Source organism: Cheilinus undulatus, linkage group 3 (genome assembly GCF_018320785.1).
Source record: "Cheilinus undulatus linkage group 3, ASM1832078v1, whole genome shotgun sequence".
NCBI lineage: Eukaryota > Metazoa > Chordata > Actinopteri > Labriformes > Labridae > Cheilinus > Cheilinus undulatus.
This window is the reverse complement of record NC_054867.1, coordinates 9389078-9413583: the sequence shown is the minus strand read 5'-3', so window position 1 is coordinate 9413583 and position 24506 is coordinate 9389078. Positions and strand designations below refer to the sequence as shown.

General features: G+C 40.9%; 1 protein-coding gene across 3 annotated transcripts in view; it reads left to right on the top strand.

Moving 5' to 3' along the window:
• cadpsa (Ca2+-dependent activator protein for secretion a) overlaps positions 1 to 24506 on the top strand; it is a 297442-nt gene that overhangs the window by 72539 nt on the left and 200397 nt on the right. For all 3 annotated transcript variants that reach the window (XM_041783235.1, XM_041783234.1, XM_041783236.1), the window contains one exon: positions 1806 to 2138. In XM_041783235.1, coding sequence (XP_041639169.1) covers positions 1806 to 2138 — 333 coding nt within the window. The remainder of the gene's footprint in view (positions 1 to 1805; positions 2139 to 24506) is intronic.

The following is a 24506-nucleotide window of genomic DNA, read 5'->3' as shown; positions in this document are numbered from 1 at the left end:
ATAAAATTTCAATGAAAATTAACCAATGAAAATCAGACATTGCTTTTGAATTGTGGTTCAACAGAATTATTTTAAAAAACAAACTCATGAAACAGGCCTGGACAAAAATGATGGTACCCCTAGAAAAGATTGAAAATAATGTGACCATAGGGACATGTTCAACCAAGGTGTTTCCTCTTATTAGCATCACAGGTGTCTACAAACTTGTAATCAGTCAGTCGGCCTATTTAAAAGGTGACAAGTAGTCACTGTGCTGTTTGGTGACATGGTGTGTACCACACTGAACATGGACCAGAGGAATCAAAGGAGAGAGTTCTCTCAGGAGATTAAAAAGAAAATTATAGACAAGCATGTTAAAGGTAAAGGCTATCAGACTATCTCCAAACAGCTTGATGTTCCTGTGACTACAGTTACACATATATTCAGAAATTTAAGATCCACGGGACTGTAGCCAACCTCTCTGGACGTGGCTGCAGGAGGAAAATTTATGACAAATCGAAGAGAAGGATAATACGAATGGTAACAAAAGAGCCCAGAACAACCTCCAGACATTAAAGGTCAACTCCAAGGTCAAGGTACATCAGTGTCAGATCACACCATCCGTAGTTGTTTGAGCCAAAATGGACTTCATGGGAGACGACCAAGGAGGACACCACTGTTTAAAACAAATCATAAAAAAGTGAGACTGGAATTTGCCAAACTGCATGTTGACAAGCCACAAAGCTTCTGGGAGAATGTCTTACGGACAGACGAGACAAAACTGGAACTTTTTGGCGAGGCAAATCAGCTCTATGTTCACAGATGCAAAAATGAAGCATACCAAGAAAAGAACACTGTCCCTACTGTGAAACATGGAGGAGGCTCTGTTATGTTCTGGGGCTGCTTTGCTGCATCTGGCACAGGGTGTCTTGAATCTGTGCAGGGGTACAATGAAATCTCAAGACAATCAAGGTATTCTAGAGAGAAATGTGCAGCCCAGTGTCAGAAAGCTTGGTCTCAGTCGCAGGTCATGGGTCTTGCAACAGGATAATGACCCAAAGCACACAGCTAAAAACACCCAAGAATGGCTAAGAGCAAAACAATTGACTATTCTGAAGTGGCTCTCTGTGAGCCCTGATCTAAATCCTATTGAACATCTGTGGAAGGAACTGAAACATGCCGTCTGGAGAAGGCACTCTTCAAACCTGAGACAACTGGAGCAGTTTGCTCATGAGGAGTGGGCCAAAATACCTGCTGAGAGGTGCAGAAGTCTCACTGAAAGTTAAAGAAATCGTTTGATTGCAGTGATTGCCTCAAAAGGTTGTGCAACAAGAAATTAAGTCCAGCCCTGTTTCATGAGTTTGTTTTATTAAATAATTCTGTTGAACCACAATTCAAAAGCAGTATCTGATTTTCATTGGTTAATTTTCAATGAATTTTTATTTATTATCATTTTTGTCAGATTCAAGTTATTTCTGTGACCATTGTGGGTTTTTCTTTCATTAACAGAGGGGTACCAACAATTTTGTCCATGTGTGTAAGTCATATTATGTAGTGAAGTGCAGGAATGTTTCCAAATAGTAGCCTTGCAGAGTTTTCATTCATATTTCAAATATCAACAATATCTGCGAGCAGCAGCTGTGTCACTAGAAGAAATGTTACAAATGTTTGTGTTTTGAGCAGGCGTGTGAAATGATAAATATATAAAATGTGTAAAGATGCATTGAACTTCAGTAGAGTAGGAGGCAATTAGAAGAGTGGATTACATTTCCATGATTTAGCAGCAGCATTTTCTATAAAGATGTGTTATTTGAAATTTCTTGCAGGTCTTCCTGAAGAGTGACCGTGTGTCCCGGATGGTGCAGAGCGGCGGCTGCTCTGCCAGCGACTCCCGGGAGGTTTTTAAGAAGCACATAGAGAAACGCGTACGCAGCCTGCCGGAGATTGATGGCCTGAGCAAAGAGACGGTGCTGAGCTCCTGGATGGCAAAGTTCGACACCATTTACCGTGGTGAAGAGGATCCCAGGAAGCACCAGCAGAGAATGACGGCCAGCGCCGCCTCTGAACTCATCCTCAGCAAGGACCAGCTATATGAGATGTTCCAGCAGATCCTTGGCATCAAGAAGTTTGAGCACCAGCTCCTCTACAACGCCTGCCAGGTCAGTCCTCAGGTGGCTTTGGTTGATTCTGGAGTATGTGTTTGACACTCCTACCCATCTGTTCTGTAGTTATTTTTTAGGTGATAATGTCACATCTCTGGTCTTGTGTCTGTATTAAAACTGAATTAGTCTTGGATTGATTCTCAGTGAAGGAAGATCTTTCTGCCGTTGTTATTTCAGCTGGAAGAACTCCAAAATGGATTTTGAACTCAGATTGATTTGTTCTTTTTCATACCTCAGCTGGATTTGCTCCCATAGTAACCCTGTCTGGTTTTAGGGGGGGCTGTGTTTGATTTGCACTTCATGAGCTGAATGACTAATATTAAAAAAGTTGTCAGATTATAAAAATAAAGAGAATTAGAGGATTCAAACAAGCATCTGTGGAGATTACATGAAAGATGCCTGGGGAGATGGAAGAAATGTCTGTCCATTGTCGTCTATGTTGTAGTTAGAATTGTTTGCAGTGTCGAGCCTGCGTTTGTTGTACCAAAAATCTTGATCATTTGGTTTTTGTAGCATTAATTGCTTTGGCATCATTTCCAGCTTGTACAACCCTCCTTAAACAAGGTTGTGTTGTTTGGTTGTCAAATTTGTCTGGAGATATATTTTGATACTAAGTATTGAGACAGTCTGTCTTCAATTTTCCCAAGATCCATCAAGTGTAAAAGCTTAAAAAAAGCTTATTCAAGCAAAAGAGAGACAGCTTCTTCTTGACACAGCTCCTCAAGTTCTCTGCTGCCTCATAAAGATGCTAAAATCTCTAACAAACAGAGAGCAGAGACAGTGACACTGACTGACATGCATGAATAATACAGCCAGAATTTGTGAAAAATGTGTTAATTAACAACCAGAAAATTTCCATGAGTGCCTTGGAATTCCACCGTGTTGATACATGACATTGCAAAGCAGATGGATCGGCCAGATTCCGTGTTGGTTGTCAGGCAAGTCCTTGCAAAATCCCAATCTGAAATGTTTGTGCTTAGTCTGACAGTAGGCCTGACCAATCAGCATCATTTGAGGAGATGGAGGTAGTAGCTACAGGTGGAGTTTAGTTGCACTGAACATGATGGAATGACTACCACCAGTGTAGCGATAAGCTTGGATGTAGCTATAGTATAGTGGCAGTTTTATCAGAACTGGACCACATTTCTTTAAAGTCCCTTTAAAGTGTTAAAAAAAAATCTGCATTTTAGGTTTGTTGAATGATAGGCCACTTTGTTATAAACCACTAGGGCAAATTGGAGTCGTCAAAAACACCTCTAAGTTTATAGAATTAAACTTCAAAACCATGAAAAATGAGGCAGTAAAATCTGCTCCAGGATGGTGTGGGTGAGTTGGTTGAATGAGCTGAAGCCACGCCCACTCACAAAAAATACGATCCTCTCAGATTAAAAAAATGTTTCGATCGGATTACAGCTGCCTGGCTCTTTTTTTTTTTTTTTTTAAATTTTATTAATAAGATTTATTTTGGGCATTTTTGTGCCTCTATTTGATAGAGAAGGACAGTGGATAGAAACATTCGAACCCCGGCCGTCCGCATACATGAGGCGCACCTTAAACCCCTTGGCCACCTGCACCCTTAGCTTCCTGGCTCTTTGCCAGAGCAGAGAGACAGAACCTGGGAATTAAATTTACTGTTTTCTGGTACAAATCTCTTTGTTTTGATCCTGTTAATGATCCATAGTCCACCGTGGCTGTTAGAATTGGTAAATTTAGCTCACATTGAACAAAAACACATCATTTAGCTGGCTGTTAACTTTCAATGAAGGCCGTAACATCAGCTAACAATAGACTGTACTGAGATGAGCTGCTCTGATTTTATATCGTTGTATTATTAATGGGGCGGGGTTATTCCTCATCAAGACTGATGATGTCACCGGCTCCTATATTGGCCATGCCAGGAAAGAGGTGAACAACTTTCTAATGGTCTAAATTCAAAAATCAGTCACACATAGTGACACATAGTTAGGGACTTTAACTCAGAGACAGGGGTCTAATATGTTTCCTATTACAGAAGCTCTACATTTATTTAGTTTCCTCCTTTTTCTGAATAACTGCAGATTTTTTTCTGCTTAAATCTCCCTTGATATTTTCCAACTGATATTATGGTGTACAATTGAACTTAAATAATTACTAATGGAATCATGCCTGTCTCCTCTTTAAAATGAATTAATAAGGAAACCTAGCTTCATGAAAAATAACAAACAGTGAAGAAATCAACTAAAAGCTGATCATAATAGTTTAAAAAGCAGTGTCACTCACAGGGATTTTCAGAGGTTTGTGTTTATTGTTAAATACATTTTAAAAGTCATATCTGATATCTCAAACACCGCCGGATTCACACTGCACAGCGAGTCCACACTGAGCTCAGACCTGGCTTAGGATTTGAGCATATCGTACGCTCACGTCCAGATTGATAAATGCCAGTCTGTGCGTGGAAATGAGCGTACACCCAAATTTCTGGTGCATGTTGATAAAAGAGTGCAGTGTACCTACAGATTAATCTGATGACAAATATGTGGGTGCTGCCATGTTACCATGGCTGCCATAACTGTGGTGACAACCCAGAGTCAGCAGCAGAGATACACTATATGGACAAAAATATTCGTCCACCTGACCATTACACCAACAGGAACCATAGTATTATTGTATTTAAACACATGTGCCTAAATATGGAGTTGCCCCCCCATTTGCAGCTCTAACAGCCTCCACTTTTCTTGTAAGGCTTTCCAAGAGATTGTGGAGTGCTTCTGAGGAAATTTGTGCCAAGTCATTATGTAGAGCATGTATGAGGCCAGACTCTAATGTTGGAGAAGAGGGCCTAGCCCAAACCCTTCAAAAACAGCCCTTTACGATTAGCCTTCCTCCACCAAACTTCACAGTCGGCATAATGCAGTCAGGCAGTTAACATTTTCCCAACATCCACCAAACCCAGACTCACCCATCTGACTGTCAAACAGAGAGGCATAATTCATCGGTCCACAGAAGGCATTTCTACTGCTCCACAGTCCAGTGTCAGTGTGTATTACACCAATCTATCTGATGCTTGGCATTGCATACTGCTTCATAGTCATGGAAACCCATTCCATGAAGTTTCCACTGCTTACATTAATGCCAGAGGATGTTCTGAAATCTTCAACTAAAACACCAGCAGGGCGTTAGTAACTTCTAGCACCATGTACCTTTGCAGTTGTTGACGTCTTCCTCGTGGCTGAGCTGCTGTTTTTCCTAAATGCTTCCACTTTCTAACAATATCATCTACAGTTGACTGAAGAATATCCAGCAGGGATGAAATTTCACGATGTATCTTATTGCAAAGATAACATCCATCCCAGTACCACACTTTGAGTCACTTAGCTCCTCAGAACAACATATTTAGCATCACAGTTGTTTGCAGATAGGGACTGCATGGCTAGGCGCTTGATTTTATACACCTGTGGCAACAGGTCTGATTGAATCACCTGAATTCAATAATTAAAAGCTGTGGCCAAATACCTTTGTGTGTTAGAACAGTGTAAAACACAAGAAGTACTGCTGTTACTATACAGCCATATGTCTTCATTTTGCTTCAAAGAGTGTTTTTTACAACTTTATATTCTGCCATAACAATACGCATGCATCTGCTATGATTGATACTCCAAATCAGTCTTTGCCACCATTGAAGACAGGATACATGAAAAAAGAAAGTATTACACCAGCTATGACCTTTATAAGAATGACTTGTTACCATTTATTTCCCTTTTTCCTGGTGAAACTTTGATATTTGATAAAGGCATGGTTAACAGAATTAACACTGATTTTTGGGTGGACGCTGCCTGCAAACAGGCGTGCTCAGTGACAGTCATAAATTGTTCAACCCAACTTCCTCTTCAAGATGGCAGAGAAAGCACAATCTATGTCTTCACAGTGCTGCATTTTAAGTTCCAGAGTAAGAAAAATAAGAATAAACCATGAGTGAATTATAATGAAAAGGCTGCTGTAAATGTTTGATATCTTCATTCTTACAATGAGATGTGATCAGATGGAAGTGGAAGTTTTTTAAGGTTTGTGGTGAGATGGTGAGCCTTCCAAGCATGGGGGAGGAACAATGAGCCAGGTTTCTATGCATAGATGATCCACCCTTTAAGTGCCAGGTATTGTATCATGCTGGATAGAGCTGAATGATTAATTTATGCAGAGTGTAATGATAATAACAGAGCATGGAGCTGGGCTGTGAAAGCAGATTGATGTGGTAATGATGTGTCCAGAGGTGGGCAGCTGCAGCTGGCCTTCAGACTCTCTATTTCTTCTACTATAACAGAGCGGCTGAGAGGGACACATCCTGCTCACTCTTAGAGCTGATTTAATCTGTTTTTATCCTCTATTTTCTACACTGTTTCATTCCAACATGGACAGAGGGAGGCTGTCTTAGAGCACAGTATATCTGCTTTAAACACACTAAATGTGAAGGCACATTTTATCAGCCTGTTCCCAGAATAAACCAACGATTCAACACTTTAAAAATAGAGCTTTTTGACTGAAATCATGCTCTAAAACAAGGCAAATTTTACACCTAATCCTAAAAGCTTTACTCAATTTAATTATTATACAATTCAAATAACTACTCAAAGGTATAAAACCTACAAAATAATCCCTGTGAATATAACAGAACCTACCTTTTCTAAATAGTAAGCTGTAAATGTGCACTATTTAGACAGAGCTTATTGAAATGCAATCTAAGATGATGTATGGGGTTGAAAAGGACATTAATTCCTTTTTCTGGGGGTTAAATTAGTGATGGCAACACTTTCAACTCTTTTTACTCAATGTGAATTTCTGGTTTTAACTGTATACGGTCCACTTTTACCAAAAAGAAAATTCACAGGAAGGAATCAACAAGAGAATTGAGAACTGAAGAATCGATAATGGCATTGATATCAAGAAAATCTAATCTTTTCCCATCCCTATTAACTCTTGTAAGACTTGGACACCGACTGACTGCCAGAGATCCTGACTGGATGCCTTTGTGTCAATGGAAAGACCGTGTGTCCAATGCTGACATGCTCAGGAGAGCATCGAGAGGGATCCTGGGCCTGATCCAGTTACGTGAATACTGGTTGCCCTGGACACAGTGGGTTGGATTAGGTATTAAGGCTGGCTGCATCGAGGGGTCATGGGAGGATACCTGGAGAGATAGGGCATGGGTCTGGAGCAGGCATTTAATGATGGCTGCTTCTTGTATAATTAGATTTTTAATAACATGGTGGTAATACCATATATGACTGGAAAATATTTGTTTGGAGGATTTAATGATATTAATAATGGATAGCCTTGAAACTAAGGTCTAAACCACACATGGGAGGTATTTTCCCATGACTGTCTAAAAAAGTCATCTCGGTGATAAATGCAACATTTTCAAAAAGATCTTTGTCTACTTGAAAACACACTGCTATGTGCTGTAAAGAACATGCAATGCCAAACATAGTCTGTCCTTTACTGTGTGTGAACAACAACGTCCTTAATAAACCAAAATTCTCTCTTTCATTTTTAAGTAGTCCACTCATCCTAAACCAATTCTTGTCCAAACTGCTGACACTTTGGCCTTTCCGCTAGGGTTGTAACTGTACAAAAAAAATTCAGTTTGGTACGTACCTCGGTTTTGAAGCCACGGTTTGGTACATTTTTGGTATGGTAATTGCAGCAAATAATTAACTATTTTTTTTAAATTAAATTGTATTGAAATAAATAGGCTGAAAAAATTACATTTAAATTATAAATAATGCAGTAACCTCCTTCCAAAAGTTCTTCAATTATTAAAAATATTAAAAAATAAATACATTTTTGAATTACTAGGTTGTTTTAATTGATATATTGACATATTTATATCCCTTCTTTAAACACTAAAATTTCCCAGCCAACTTGAATGCATCATCATACAACCATACGTTAGCTTGTGAAGCATGCTAATTAGCATCTTTCCTGCCAATTTCAACACAGACTTCAGCACTGGATTACTTTTTTAACCAATGGGACCTACTACAAAGTTTGGGAGAACTTTTCACGGCCTGTCTTGGTGGATAAAGAGGTTAGAGCTGTGTGAAATCTGAGGATAATTTCACCTATGACGCAGCTGCAGACATGATGGAGTCCCCTTTCCCCCTTCTCCAAGGCTGACGGTTGAAGGTAAAATTAATTTGATCTACAGAGATAGAGTGTCATTGTTATAATAAAATCTCTCAATCTCAAAGAATAGGAAATTCATAACTGGCCTGTAAGATTTTTAGTTGTTCTTCCTCGTTACAGTGACATTCTTGTTTGAGTGGAGCCTTTTCAAATGCTTCGTGCTGTCAGCGACATACCTGCTGAATAATGTCAGAGCTACTGTTGTTGTCTTTGTCCACTGTTGTATTTAACTAGGAAACAAAATGTTCCTTAACAGGACACTTTTATCTGGGAGTACTCAGGCTGTTGCTGTTGTTTGCTGTGGTTGTGTGGTTGCCAGGACAGTGTGACAGTGAGTTGCGCTCTGATTTTCTGTCTGTATGTGAGCTTCACACGTACACGTCTGTACCGTACCGAGAGGCCCGTACTGAATTGGTACGGTACAAATACATGAACCTTTTCACCCCTAATGTCTGCCCATGTCATGGAAACAAAGGTGCTGATGTGGCGCACAAGTGACTTCAAACCAAGGATAAACTGGCGTCCTGAGTATAGAGCCAAAATTTCATCTGTAAGGCAATGATCACCAACTTGCGGCCAAATCAGTCCCCAAATATCTTCCTATGCAGCCCCCAGAATATGATCAAATTCAGAAAATGTGCTCAGGAAAAAAAAATGTTGTACTGTTGTTGTGTTTTGCCATCTTTTTTCTTTTTAATAAACTCTTGACTTTGAGACTTCATTTTTTCTGCCAGAGAAACACAACAATAGGCCAGTTTCTTGTCCATTTTTCCCACCAATCACAACACAGCATTTTAGCATCAAACTCAGTGATGGACAACATGCCAGCCCTAGAAATATGAGCCAAAATATTGCAATCGCCGTCTAGTTGCAGTCACAGTTTAGGCAACTGGAACTGACTGCTAAAAGCAAAAAAATATTTCAACTTTTGAAGGAACATTTAGTTATTTATTGAATTTACATAACTCGGGCCCCTTCGGCTTCTTTCAAGAACAAGCTGGCTCTTGTACAGATATAGCTGAAGACCCCTGGACTAAGGTTATGCTCAGCCTTTGACTGTGTGTTCTGTTGCTCAAACACCACCCATAACGCCAAACTCCATCCAACCCCCCTGGTAGTGATTATCTTGTGACCCCAAATGATAGACACAAAATACTTTATTTATAATATTTATTTGTTGTAATTACTTGTTTTATTTCAGCAGCGTGAGAGTGCTGTTAGACTATTAGCTGGCCTAAACAGCTCTGCTCTGCTCGGCTCATGTCTTCCTACTGAGGGCGAGTTATCAGTCACACTGACTGTCACATGTCCTTGTTTTGGATCCGCTGCAGTGCCAGGATATGAATTATGAGTCTACTGCCTAAAGAGGTCATGAATGTTTCCTTTCCAGATCCCATATGGTAGTGGCTTCCTTTTTAAAGACATTTCTCTGAAACGTATGATTCTGAGACTGTGTTCATGCCCGTTGACTTTTAATATTTTCACTGACACATGCAAATACAGCATGCTGCTCTCAGAGTGCAAAACAGTACAGATGGTGTTAGCCAGTACATCCATTTTCAAAACACTGTGATGTGGATTCTGTCCAAGAGAAAATTAGATTGGATTGAATAATTTGATTAATGTTGGTTTTTATTTTCTATGAGCACTTTATATTGACTTCAATGAGTCAATACAGTTCTCTGACTTTAACCTGGGTGAAAGTTAAGTCCCTGTCCGTCTTGTTGCACCCTTACAGAGTTCTCTATCCCGATGAAAGACGGACTAATATGAAGTTCCTGCAAGTACACTGGTTTCATAATAATATTAATAATCATCATCATCATCATTTACCCTTACTGTCCCAACCATTTAGACTTACTTCTTACAGTAACGCATTCAAACAATGGCAAAGTTTTTTTAACTTGATAAAGTGAATGTATTTTAATTGTTAAAAAACTTGTCATTGTCTTGTTAAGTAAAAATCCCAATCCCTACCCTTCCAAACAGAAAAACCTAGGACAGCTCAGCTAAATCCTCCGCTGCTTACTTCTTGTTTTTAAACTGAGGACTCTTTGCAGTATAAACGGTACTCAGTAAGGTGTGTAGTGATATGGTTTCAGCTACCTCTGCTGTCTGCTTTATGCATTTGACTTTACATGTAAATCTTTGACCTTTTCCATCTGGAAATGCTTGGACCAAAAGGCTATGGGTCTGAGACTCTATTTCTTAGCCTTTAAATGTCAACTAGCATCTTTGGCCTGTGTTCTGGTACTAGCAGGTTATGCAGGGTTGTCCAGACAGCTTTTCCAGGTTCTTCTGCAGGATTCTGAGCAGGCCTGCAGGAATGGAGGAAAATATTCCATCTCAGTCTACATCCAGACTATGTCCTTGTTGTATATGTGAAGCTAATAACACCCTGGAGGCAGCTGCCAATGCTGCAGGCTAATCCTTGTTCACTTTTCCCATGGATAAGAAGCATCAGTCCATACTGTATCAGTGCTAAATGCAGAGGTCACCAATGAGGCTAAGCACTTATGCATTGTGATCCATGCAGTCATTTCCACTTTATAGGGAATGTTCCATAATAAAGTACTTTTTCTTCAGGTATTGTAACAGTCAAATTAAATTAGCCTCAAATAAACAATGAATTACTTCCCCTGGAAAACACCAGGAAGAGCTATTAGTGAAAAAACCCAACTTAAAAAAAAAACTTCTGCACAGCTAGTTTTGTATGATAAAACTTGGACAAAATAATCCACTAGTGAATTTGAAACTCATGCAAAATGTTGCTTGGCATTATCTTGCTGGAATACAAAGGGATATCCCTGAAAATGCAGTCTAGATGGATATGCTTCTGAACCTGAATGCAACTTTTGGAATGAATGGTGCATCTACAGATGTGCAAGTGACCCCTGCCATGGGCACTAATGCCCGTTTCAGACTGGGAGCGTGTTTTGCTGCTTGCATGTGTCACGCGTGTCAGCTCCGGCTCCTGCCGGTGTGGCTTTCACACAGGGTGCGAGTTTGCTGCGTGTCAGCCGCATTTTCCTGCTTTCAAAGCCCTGTCCTTCTTCATGAGTTTTACCTGAATAAACCCCCCTACAAGCTTATTGATTCAGCATATTGAGGAAGTTTGTCAGGAACTACTTAAAACCATTCTGTACAAGTGAATGGAGTTTCTCTACAGAAATACTAAACCAGGCTTTTAATTTGACAAGCACAAACCAGAAAAGCATTCATAGGTGTTTATCTTTCCTGTGACATATTCAACCAGTGTGGGGACATAAAGTTTCACTAACAGTTGCTCTTTAGGGAACAACTTTATAAAACAGGCACATTTAAGCTTGTGGCCAACCTGCTTACCTGTGGAATGTTCAGCTGGTTTTAGCATTCCATAACTTTCCCACTCTTTTCTCAATCCTGTCCTGAACACTTGTTGAACATGTTTTTAAGCTGGCAGACAGAATGTTACAAAAAACATGAATTGTCATTGCCTTGAACATTAGCTATCTTGTCTTTGTACTGTGCTTGATCAACCATTAGAGCTCAAGTGGCATGGATCCGTGTTGCAGGCACGTCCCTTTGTAAAATTGCTTGGTGTTGAAGCGTAAGTCGTAGGCATTAACTTGTTTTTCCTGTGAAAGCTCTGCGTTTTGCCTTTCTAATTATGTTCTCCATGCATTCATAGCTCTTACCCCGAATTTCCACATACAGCGTGCGTGCTGCGGAACGCCGGCGAATCGAACTGCGGAGCACTTCGCTTCCTCTCTAGTCTATCAGAGCATTTCCATAGCCGGTGCTCCAGACCGGCAGTGGCGCGTGCCTGGAGCGCCACTCCGCTCCGCTTCGTTTCAAATATGCTGCAGATCTATTTCGGTTCTGGCCACTGCCAAATCTCATAAATTCACCATCGTTCAGAAAGCACCAACCATGGAAGTCACAAGAGTAGAACATCCGGTTATTTCAAAATAAAACACAAAGCATGGACTCCCGACTGCAAATCATCATATATCAACATTATGTCTCATCCTGCAGCGAGAGCAAAGGGTCACCGAGAGGTCAGTGGGTCACAGAGCTACAGTGGCACCTTTGATGAGGAAAAGTTAAGTTTTGGGGATATTTAGCCAAAGAATTTTGCATAAAACCACAGATCCTTTAAGCAAACATGAACCTTTTGACTTCCTAATGTACTCACTCAAGGGAGGAAGCAATAATATCATGAAACTATTACCGGAAAGGATGATAAATTAAGCCCAAAAGGTAAAATAGTCTGTTGTTGACATGCTATTCCTGCGTGAACTCGCAGTTCTCCCGTGATCTCTTTCTGATGATCAGGGTTGCGCGCCGCGGCGCAGCGCTCTAGACTCGCTTCCAGTGGGCGAGGTCGCTCTCCTTTTGGTTGGAGCAAACCCACGGCGCGCACACTGTATATGGAAATTTGGGGTTACAGAACATTTCCCAGTGAGCCTGGAACTTGGCTGACTGTCTGGAGTCTCTGAGGAAGGTGTTGCATACAACAGGAAGTGACATAGCTTATAAAAACGTTAATAACTTTTGAATCATAAGTCATAGACACTTAATCTTTTTTCCTCTGAAAGCTGACCTTTTGTCCTCGATGTCTCCATAGCTCTAAAGGACGCCATTCTTGCGAGCCCAGAACTTATTGACTTTTCTGGGTCTTTAAAGATTAAAACCATGTTGTTAGATCCGATAATAAGCGTCTTTTTTATCCATTTTTAATCCATTTTGGATAATTTACTTTAGCTTTCTGCCATGTGCTTCGCCATACTGTTTACAATGCATTGTTGACCAGTGACAAGCTGTTGGGTCTCTACTGCTTTGAGGAATGGCGCAAATGAATCCAACTGCAAAAAGCACACAGACTGTTTTTTTTGTATACATGTATGTAATTTGAAAACCTGTAGTCACAGAATGTTTATTTTTTCACTGTTTTGTCTCAAAAAGACGGGAGAACAAGTCTGTGCAAAGAAAAGTCCAGGTTTTCCTGAAAAATGGATAAAACGTCCAGACAAGACTCGCTGCAAAAAATAGCTGTGAGCTCTAAGGGTTAAACACAATACAGAGATGCTAAAAGGATTTGCAAATCTGTTTTAATTCACATTTTGCAAAACATTTCAACCTTTTGGGATTGTGGTTTGATCAAAGTTATTTTTGTTTGTTTTTCATGGAAATCTAAAAAACATTCTACTGCTCAATCTGGACATGACATTAGGACAGTAGGCACCGGTACATTTACACAGTTAAATAAAGCAACTTCAACAGCTGATTAGGCTTTTCAAGTGGACTTTAGTTTTTCCCAAGCATAAGCAGAAAGAAAAGATTAGATTTACTGATAGAAGAATGACTGTCTTTACAAGGGCAGGTACCTATTCAGTGAGCTACTGAACTCCAACATAGAGGAGGAAATAACTAAGGCAAGGAGGAAAAAGACGATATTGGAGTTTAAATGGAGGGGGAAGCTGAACAGTTAAACTGAGGTGGTGATTATGAGAAAGAGGCAGACAGGAAAAGAGGCTTGGGCATTACAAGAAACAAAAGGCATTTCCACTAAATGAGCTATTTGTTTTCCAGTTATCAGCGCTGAGAGTAAATATTGGCTTCTTGGTGCGAGAGCTGCTCTCTGCGGCTAATAACTGCCAATTAAAACCCAACAACAGCACAGAGCCGCTGTTAAATAAGTCATGCCACACAAAATGCATGCTATCTCTGAGACAGGAAGGAGATGGTGATGATTTTTGAGGCTTCAGTTCAACAAGAGCAACTGTTTCTAAAGAAGAAATAATCAACAGCAGAAGAAAAATAACAGATGGTAAAATGTGCAAAAGATGACTCCAAGGAAGTCTAGTACAAATAATTTCAATGAGAGTGAAACACACACTCATCATTTACTCTGAATCTGAATCCTCAACATACTGTATGAGGTAATCCCTTAATCCACATTGTGAGCTTGGAAATCCTCCACTAAAGAGATGTGGAGGCATCCTCTGCCACATAAGCTTGTGTTCATACTTTGGCACCATGCAGCAGGCTAATGCAGAGCGTGTGTGACTTGGAGATAACCCCAGTTGGAACCAGTTTAGCACAGATGCAGGTTAAAGCAGCCGGGATGGGATTTGTCTCCTGCTGCCCTCCTTTTGTCGCCTGATTCTTCTGGACGCACGCCTCTGAAGAGTCAGACGGAGCTCCTCCCTTCCCACCAGGCTTCAAACAACATGCAGCCACTCTCATTAGCAAAATGACGGCTGTCTGGCCCACGCATGATAAGCCAAAGGCTGCGTGTCTCTATAGTTGAACCCAGGAGACATGCTAATGTGAGCTCAGCTTTACCACACATAGGAGCTGTAAGGTTGATATCTTGCTTAGGGGTCTAAATCATGAAAAGTGCAAAAACTCTTGGAAAGGGTTGACTAGTTCTACAGCTGAAACAAAACAGCCCTCCATGGCTGCTAGATTTATGTCTTACCACTGGGTATGATTGAAAATCATCCACAGAAAATGTTTTTTTTTCTAATTATGTGCTCAGATTTTTAAGTGCTTGTGAGACCTGCAGAAAAGAATCAGAAACTGATGGGCTGGGATTTAAAGGGGGGTTAAAATAAGTATTTATAGTGAAAAATAAATATGTTGTATGTAATAAAATCAATATTAAAGAGTGAATCAGTATGGAGTTTAATATTTGATTCGTTTCTGATTCACCTTCAAACATGAAACATGTTAAAATCTCATTAAATCAAAAGATTCAGATATAAATCTTTCCTTTTCCACCTAACACCTGATGTCATTTAGACTTTTTTTTTCATAGCCTTAATTTAGTCAAAAGATAGTTGCAGAAAAGTTGGCTGTGTTTTGTCCGTCTGATTCAGTCCAAGGTTAGCCCAGTAATAGTCATTTGAATATGACCATATTACAGCTAAGTCTTTATAGACTTTTCAATGACCTGAATTATAATTTTTTTTTAAGATTTATTTTGGGCATTTTTGTGCCTATATTTGATGGTGGAGGACAGTGGATAGAGTTGGAAACAGGGACGAGAGCAGGGGAGAAACATGCGGTAAAGGGCCTCAGGCTGGATTTGAACCCGGGCCGTCCGCATACGTGGGGCACGCCTTAAACCACTGGGTCACCTGCATCCCTGGAGATGTTTTTTGACCTTCTTTTCAACTAATTTATGCTGGGTGGGTTAGTAGTCAGTTATTTCTGTTTATTAGATTATGAGTGGATTTAAGTCAGGCAGAGCAGCAGTCTGTCAGTAAGAAACACGTTTTAAATCCTTTGTGGGGTCAATAAAGTTTCTATCAGTAAGATGTTAGTGAGCCTCAGGTTTGACCATTAGCCTTCCAGATTGAATAATTAGGATAATAATTTTATAAGAAAGCATTTACTAGTAGAAAGAGTCTGCATGCCTTTTTAATAGACTGCGGGTTGTCTTCATGTTCAGGTGTTTCTTATCCCACACTGAGACTAGACACTGTAAATGTGGATATTTGATTAGAATAAACACAGTATGAATCACAATCAGCTGTTCATGCCTCCTGACAGCTGATTGACGATCAGCCCGCACCATCATTATAAAGCTTCACGTGATGCAGAGTGAAGGATGTCTCGCGTGTGACTGGGTAGAGATGTTTGTTGATGATTTAATTCAGCTTTGAAAACAGATTAATATGATCATTAAGAGGTAAAAGGACGAGCTAACAGAAAAAATCAAAGTACGTAGAAAATCATCCACATGCATGCTGCAGCCATGTTGTTTGCACCGTGAGTCAAAACAGGCTTTTGAACACCCACAGCAGCAAATGAGATGATTGTTCTCTAACAAACATCATAAAGAGCAGCGGGTCAGAAAGCGAGGAGCATCTCTTTTGATGAATGTGCCTTCGGCTGTAATGATGGCCAGAACTGGGAGACAAATTGAATTGCAGGCCGTGGCAGCGGATGTGTAGTGATGGAAGAAGGGAGTGGGTGTTCTTTTCCTTTTTATCAGATGGGTTTCAGCCATTAGAGCTGTGGTGGAGAAAGCAGCCTCTGAAAGCCTCTCACTGACCGGAGACAACACCCTGGAAGCTTTGTGAGAGCTCAGACAGTCCAGGAATCAGGACAGAATAATCAATGATGATGCCAATAATCAATTAAAGGATCCACTTTCTGAAAATAAAAATAATGCAGCCACATCCTCTTTGAGAAACAGACCAGTGCAGGGAGGTTTAGAGCTAGGCTTTTTATTTTGTTTGTTTGCTTACTAACCTAAAATAGTCTCCATGAAGACCCCGAGCTCTGGGGACAGTTCACAGGAACATGTCGCTGATTTATCTAATGCTGTGTTCATCACAAGTAATCCAGCTGTGGTTCTGTGAGTCAGAGGCAAAAATACCTCAGAGATATTCATCCTCAAACCTGAGCAAAGAAAACAACACCTATCTGCAATTTAAGGTTATTATGCCATTTGCAGAAATGTAAGAATGTCCATCTGTCCCATTATTTATCCATCCATCCATCCATCCATCCATCCATCCATCCATCCATCTGTCTGTCAAGCCACCAGTCAGTCCATCCATCCAACCTTCCATCCGTCCATCAGTGCATCCATCGCACCATCCATCCATCGCACCATCCATCCATCCATCCATCATGTATCCTCATGTCCATCCATCCAGGCCATCAATCTGTCCATCTAATTATCTATCTCTTTTATTATCCATCCATCCATCCATCCATCCTCCTGTCCATCCATTATCCATCCATCCATCTGTCCATCCATCCATCCAACCATCCATCCATTCATTCATCCAGCCATTCTTCTGTCCCACTATCCATCCGTCTGTTCATCAGCCTGTGTTCATCTATCCATCTATCCAACCAACCATCCATCTGTCCATCAGCCCATCCATCCATCCATCATCCATCCATCCATCCATTCGTCAACCTATCCATCCAACCTTCCATCCGTCTGTCAGTCCATCCATCCATCCATCCATCCATCCATCCATCCATCCATCCATCCATCTGTCCATCCATCCTTCAATCCATCTGTCCGTCCATCCATCCATCCATCTGTCCATCCATCCTTCAATCCATCTGTCCGTCCATCCATCCATCCCTCCATCCATCCATCCATCCTTCTTATCTTGCTTGGTGTTGCTGAGGGCTGAGTTGACCTCAGATCGTACTGGTCTAGAGGTAGAGCATAGATTAGGTCTAAAACAGGCGTCCCAACACTACCTGAGCCTGAACATCTTCTCCACAAGGCTGGCCCATCCAGTTAACTATAGTCATGGTTGCAGCCAGTGTTTAAATTGACATCAAGTTGGCTGTGCAAATTTCAAATTTGAACTGCAATTCTGAGTTATTTCAATAAAATCTGTTCAAATAAAATCTTAATGTGTGCCATAGAAAAGCATTCATTACATACATGGGTGGTATGAAGGGTTTATTGTCAAGAATAAAGTCAGCAGTGGGGTTGAGGAGCAGAAGACATCACCTTACACTGAACACTGGGAGTGTGGAGATGATCAGTCTGTTAACAGAGACTACAGTCTGCACTGCTCTTCACTAACTTCATTGGTAAACCTAACATTAGAACAGATCATCATTGATATTCCATATAAAGTTCTTGATTGATTGATTGATTGATTGATAGTGCTATATTGGACACATGATGTTGATATGTGGTTTTGGTTCTTTGTCCTTTACCTGTGCATAATTGTGAACTGCACTCCCTTACTAGCCCACCACTGCACTACTTCACTGTCTGCTCCTGGATTGGGACAGGCTTGTAGCACCACATTTTAACAGCTTTTCCCCCTCATTATGTCAGATATACAGTACATTTAAAGAAAACAGTCATATAATGCTTTCCAAATAAATCACTCGGAGTGTCACTTTTATTGAGAAAAAAAAAAAAAGCCTGGAGAGGAGAGATACAGCCTGGAGTGGTCGCCAGTCAATGGCAGGGCTGACAAACAGTGTAAACAAGCAGGTACAATTACACCTACAGGCAGTTTAGAGTTACCAATCAGCCTAATGAGCATGTTTTGGGATGGTGGGAGGAAGCCAGAGTACCTGGAGAAAGCCCACGCGTGCCTGGGGAGAACAGTCAAACTCCATACTGAAATACTAATGCATTGATCTGAAAACTCCATATCTTCGTTAGCGCTCACTGAACAGGAGGATAACTTTTTTTCTTAACCATTCTCATTTAAATAGTAATAATGATTTACTGTATGCATATTTAAGGGTTTGCTTATCCGGATAAGCAAATGCACTTATATTAAACTGTGAAGCAGCTGTGATATTTTGTATCCTGTGTATGTGGAACAACAAGCACATCAAAAGTTCTTTGTGGTCTTGCTGATATCTGCTCCACTAACTTTAGACTAGAGATGGGCCAGACCCCAATGAGTATTGGCGTCAGGTTCACTGTTTATATTATTTTTTATTGGACATCATACTGATGGCCAAAGTTCAGAGCTTTTACTAGGCTGTGAACTCATGCATTTGTTGTAATGCACATGAGGCATAAGCAAGACCGCTGCTAGCGTAGCAGAGTTTTATGTAACAGACAACAGCTCAGTCTGATTCCAGTCATATCATTATATTTCACTCCAACGCTGAAGAGCTGTCAGATAACCTAAACCACATGTTTGTTTCTGTGGGATTCTGTCTGTCTGTGGCTTTAATATGAGCTGCAGCAACTCAAATTACAACAGCATATCAACTGGTTCAAGGTGTGTTTTAACTAGGGCTGACAGCTTCAATTCGATGGATCGATTAATTAATCGGAAAGCTTTGGGTTGACCAAGATAACCCTGGTTGGCAAATCCCCCCCAAGACGCTGGTCTGGGGGCAAAAGCGTGTGAGCAGCTGAGAGAGCGACGTGCTGCTGGAAACAGGAGCAATGCAGCTCTTGGAATTACAGGTAGAGAAGCACACAAAGCTACTAGAGTGGGATATTTTCTGATATTTTACAGCATTAACGCTCAGAAACAACGCATCAACTCGTCACAAAGTTGCAGGCTGTTTGTATTGAAGTGGCGCTGCTGAGCCTCTCTGCTCTGCCCTCCCTCACTGTATCAACTCCCGCGGTCAGTTTAGTTTACCTGTCAGCAAATAGGCTGCATAGTATAATCTCCTTAAAGTGTTCATGTTAGCGTTAGCATCTCTTATAGTCACACAAAAAGGAGAGGTGATAAAAGGCGATGTCTGCTGGTCATTAAGTCCCAACGAGCGAACTTTTTTCCTCTCACCTCTGTAAATAAACGGTGCATGCTGCCTGCTTTATGCTCGTAAATGACACAGCGTGGGCTGGATCAAGTGATCTTGTTATTAGTTACCATTACAAACAAATGAAAAATGATGATCTGAGGTTATTTTGTAGGCTGTATGAGTTTAAACAGTTACCTCGCTGGGATCACGGAGCTCAAAGGCAGGTGCGAGCTGATCGTCTCTCAATTATTAAATTATATAGTAAGACGTGATGAGCTGAAAAGATATATCAATGCTTCCATAGGCTTGTTACGTTCATTTTAGGATCATTTAGAGTACCAAGCAGGTGCAGTGAGGAGCCTGGATGGATTGAATTAGTCCCCAACGAGGTAAATTTTTATAATGAAAGACATTTTTTTTTACCTGAACGACCAATCGATTAATTGGTGCCTGGGTGCGATTTTGGTCGACAAAGTTTTTCTTTGGTTGACTGCAGCCCTAGTTTTAACTTATGACTGGCTTGTTCTGAATGCAGGACGAATCAAAGAAGTGGGCTGTGGTATGATGCGAGGTCAGAGAAGCTATGAAGATTGGCAATGCGGCTGACTATAAACACGGTGGCTAGCACTGCTGCTAAAGCTAAGTTAAAGGGATTCTTCAACATTTTGGCAAATTTGTCCATTGCCATAATTCCCATAGTCTTAGTAATAGGTTCGTTACCTTTAGTTGTCGGTGCAAACTGTTTCTAGATTGGTGCTGCCGAGTTCGGACCTGCTGTGCCAACTCAATGTAAGCAGACGGTATTCCGGCTTTCCCTCATCAAACTCATCAAATACACAATCCAACAACTCCAAAACGCTCTCATGGACAAGTTGTGACCTGCACATTCACCACGCTAGGAAATAATAACGTATAATTATAAAACATTACGACGCATGAAGCAAATACTCTGAACTATTTCTTGAGTAAGCCACTGGGCAGAGTGACACAGTGCAGCAGCCATGCCTGGAGTGTAGTTGCGGCTTTGCATTTAACTTTAAAACATCTCCGTCTCATAATGTTCCATGATTATTTCATAGCGACAAATGACAAATGTCCAGAGGACAATCATTGACACCCTTCAAAAGGAGGGTAAGCCACAGATGGTCACTGCTGAAATGGCAGGCTTTTCTCAGAGGCTCTATCAAAGCAAATTCAAGAACTTAAGGGAGCTTCACAGTACCAATACGGTATCAGTATTGGTACATTTGAATCTAAAAAAGGAACAAAAGTGGATCGATGCATCTCTGCTTTAGACTAGGGCCTGACCGATGTGGATTTTTGGGAGCCGATGCCAATATTGATGTTAGGAAATAGACAATGGATGGCGCTAGAGATTTCAGGGGGGTTGTGAGGGCCAATCTGCTCTGAGGTTGTTAAAATAAGGTTTATTCAAACCATCTAAGATCATGATAGAATAACTAGGAATGGTTCATACAAAGGATTTTTGTTATTTTGGCTATTTTATTTGAGTTTAAATGATAAAAATAATTCAGATTTGTTTTTGTTTATGTAAGGGCCTGACAAGGTGTCCAGTTATCAGGGATTAATGGATGACGTGGAGGCCTGACGTGCAGCGGAGGATAGTTGCCTTGGCGAAGTCCGTTAATCCCTGATAATGGGGTACCTCAAACTTGCTTATACCATGGTCACTTGCCAAAGAAAAGAATAGAAAGTTTTACTAAACCAACAATTCCATTCCCCGAGCAACACCTTAGGGCTTGACTAATAACTGGAATAGTCATTCTAATCCCATAATGTTCTTAGGGAATGTAAACATAGTTCAGTACTCCAGTAAATAGGACGGGCCATAGATAAGAAGTCACAACGGAACAATAAAACTTATCCGCTCAACACACTTAGAACAGATTTGTCTATGATAATTTTATCTATTTATCTAAGAGCTTGGTTTTAACAGACCAGCTGTTTGAATAAACAGAATAAAACCCCCTTCAGCACTATGGGGTCACGGAGGTGAAACGTAGCTGTCCATGCCCTGCAGTTGCTGATTCTCCATTAGAGACACATCATTATTATCAGATACTATCATGCCAGTTTATCAAAAGCGTTTCCTTTGGCTCTACAAAGAAATTACGCCTTATTTTCATCTTGTTTTATGTTATTTAAATCTTCAGACAGTAGTTTATAGATGTTAGAACAGGAGGGAAGGGAGTTCTTTGGTGACACCTCTCAAAGGTGAGCCTGGAAACAAGACGTACGTTGGATATAGGAGATAAGACCGTCTTGCGTTACTGGTCTTAAACCTGGAGTCTATCATTTTATGTCAGTTAAGTGATGGTTCGTGCCGGTCCGCAGTTTCCTCAGGCTGGGGACGCTGTATCCCAGAGCCAATCAGAATTGAGAATTCATCAAGACAGAAATATGTCACTTTTTTGTGTCCTGAGGGACCAAAAGCTCTTCTCAGATTTATGAAGGGGGGCTTAATGGATGAAAGGTTGGAAACTACTGGTCGAAGGCCCTGTCCACACGGAGATGAGTTTTCTGGCGTTTCATCTACACAGAAATGGCCTAAATTCATTTCCTGTGTCCTTGAGACAGGAATGAACCAGCTTTGCGTCTGTCCCCTCCTCATTTAAGACAAACACATCCCATAGGTGCTAGCAGGAATGCAGGTTCATTTGCTGTCTAAACAGTGTGAGCAGGGTTTCAAAGTGAGAGTGGAGGACCGGAGAGACACCTGTACGCCAAAGTGCTGCAGGACAGAAATACAATAGGGCTGTGTATTTTCATTCCATTGAGCTTTTTAAAGGAAATTAAAATAGAAGAGCTGTGAGATTAATAAATGATTCAGGAGCCACTTTTCACCCCGCCGGTGCTGCAGGGCGCTGGTCTCTGTGAACTAAAGCTTAATTAGATTTAGAGTCAAGATGCAGTTGCAAAGGTTTTGCCCTTTTGTCTACAAGTTTTTCTCATTTATCTCAGTGTCACAAGATGCAGCTGCAAACATGTAAGCCTGCAATTAACTATGTTTTTCCTCAGTTATCTCATTTATTCCCTGGTTGTGTGTTTGTGTGTAAATTCATTGTTCATGAAAAGTAAACAGCACAGGGTACGACATGCTCTCTGCTTGATAATCCAGAACAAGCACACAGTATCGCTGTGAAACCCTCCTGTTCTCTGTGCATATATTTGCTCTGATAACACAAACGATAGCTGAGAGACCAAATAACCCAGAACTGGCTCCGACAAAGACCTGCTGCTCTCCTGGTCCAACAGAGACCTTGAACACTTTGAAGTGAGTCGCTGTTGTTAAGATGACATTTGGCTGTGTGAGGAGGAAAAAACACCTCAAAGACATTCCTCAAACATCCAAACGTTTGTACACATGTGAGCGGAGCACAGAGACGGACGCTCAAACACTCCCTTGTGCCCTTTATCCTCTTCTGTGCAGTTGTTATGGCAACTGTACACAGAGGCTACCGCTCATTTCCCCCATCCCCTGGCCCTGTGATTGCTTCTTCTTTTAATCACTATCAGGTTTTGGGCTTGTTAATCCATCCAGCAGAGACAGCAGCTTGTTTAAATGAACGCAGAGTGGAGAACATTAGCGGAAAAGGAGACTGTGGAGAGACAGAGGAGACGGCAGAGATGCTGTTAGTTCACTGTTGAAGCATGGCATCAATCAGTCAATTTATTTGTCACTTAAAACCACAGAAAATGCAATTAAGGTGAATTTCAAGCACACTCAGTTCCTTGAATTTATGCTCAAACAACAATGAGCACAGCGGTCTGTTAGATCTGTTAGATCGAGTTTTTACTGTGCTGAGCACCATGAGCCTTTGTCAAATCACTAAACAGATAAAGTGTAGATAAGCTGAACAGTGCCGTCCTGAAATCCAGTAAAAAGCCAAATTTTAGGAACACAGAGATCATAGCTGGTTCTCAGGCAGAGAAATCTGGCACTAATGCCACTTTCCCACTGGGACAGGACTAGTGATGGGTATAAGTATTAGGGTCGTTGTTGGGGCAGTTGTTGTAGAGATTGGTACTTGGCAGCAGGATTGGAAATTAACAAATTAATTTTCATCTACCTGCTGGTGGATTCAAAGATCTACCAGCATCTGACATTTTTTACTTTGTTATAACAAGCAGCATAATGAGATGAGGTATAGTAAAAAAGACAATAATTACAATATTCGAGTATTAGGCTATTTGATAAGGGAAAATGTTCCAACCATTTAAGAGAATACTGGCGTGCACTCTGTCTACTTCATATCTACTAATATCTACTTCATAACTATGTAAAATATTCATCACCATGGCAATATCACCAGAATTATCCATTCATCTATTTTTTACACTGATTGTCCCATTCAGGTTCGTGGGGAGTATCACTTAGATTTGGTCTATAATAAATTATCTTAGAACTTACTCAGAAAAAAATATTATGTGGCCCGGTCCCAGATCCAAGTACACTTGAGCCCAAAGTCTGGTTCGTCTTGATCAGTGTAAATGCAGACAAACAGCGTCTGGGCACCAGGTCCACTTGGAGAGGTGGTCTCGGGCACAATTCAAGTGGACTCAGCACAGTTCGGATTAAGGCTGTTGGAAAAAATTTCGGGGTTTAAATATAATTCAAACATTTGAAATGTCATTAATATTCGAAAGCTGAAGTTACTATTCCAGCGTGTTTTTTTTTAAATATTTTTGCTGTTTATAATTTTTCTCAAGTCCCAAGTTGGTGCACACGCTGGTGGGGATTTGGCAAGTGAGGCTTTGCTACATCAAGAGATGCTAAAGTACGAGAGTAAAACCACAATGCCCACTCGCTGTGGTGGTGGAAAACGTTCCGGTCCAGGTATCCTCTCCTGTCCCAGCTGACACGCCGTTACCTGTATCCTGGGCACCTCCGTCAGGGCAGAAAGGGTTTTCTCCACGGCTTGGACTACAGTGAACAAAACGTTCTGTTCTTGATTCAGAAAAATCGTGACTACAGTGTGA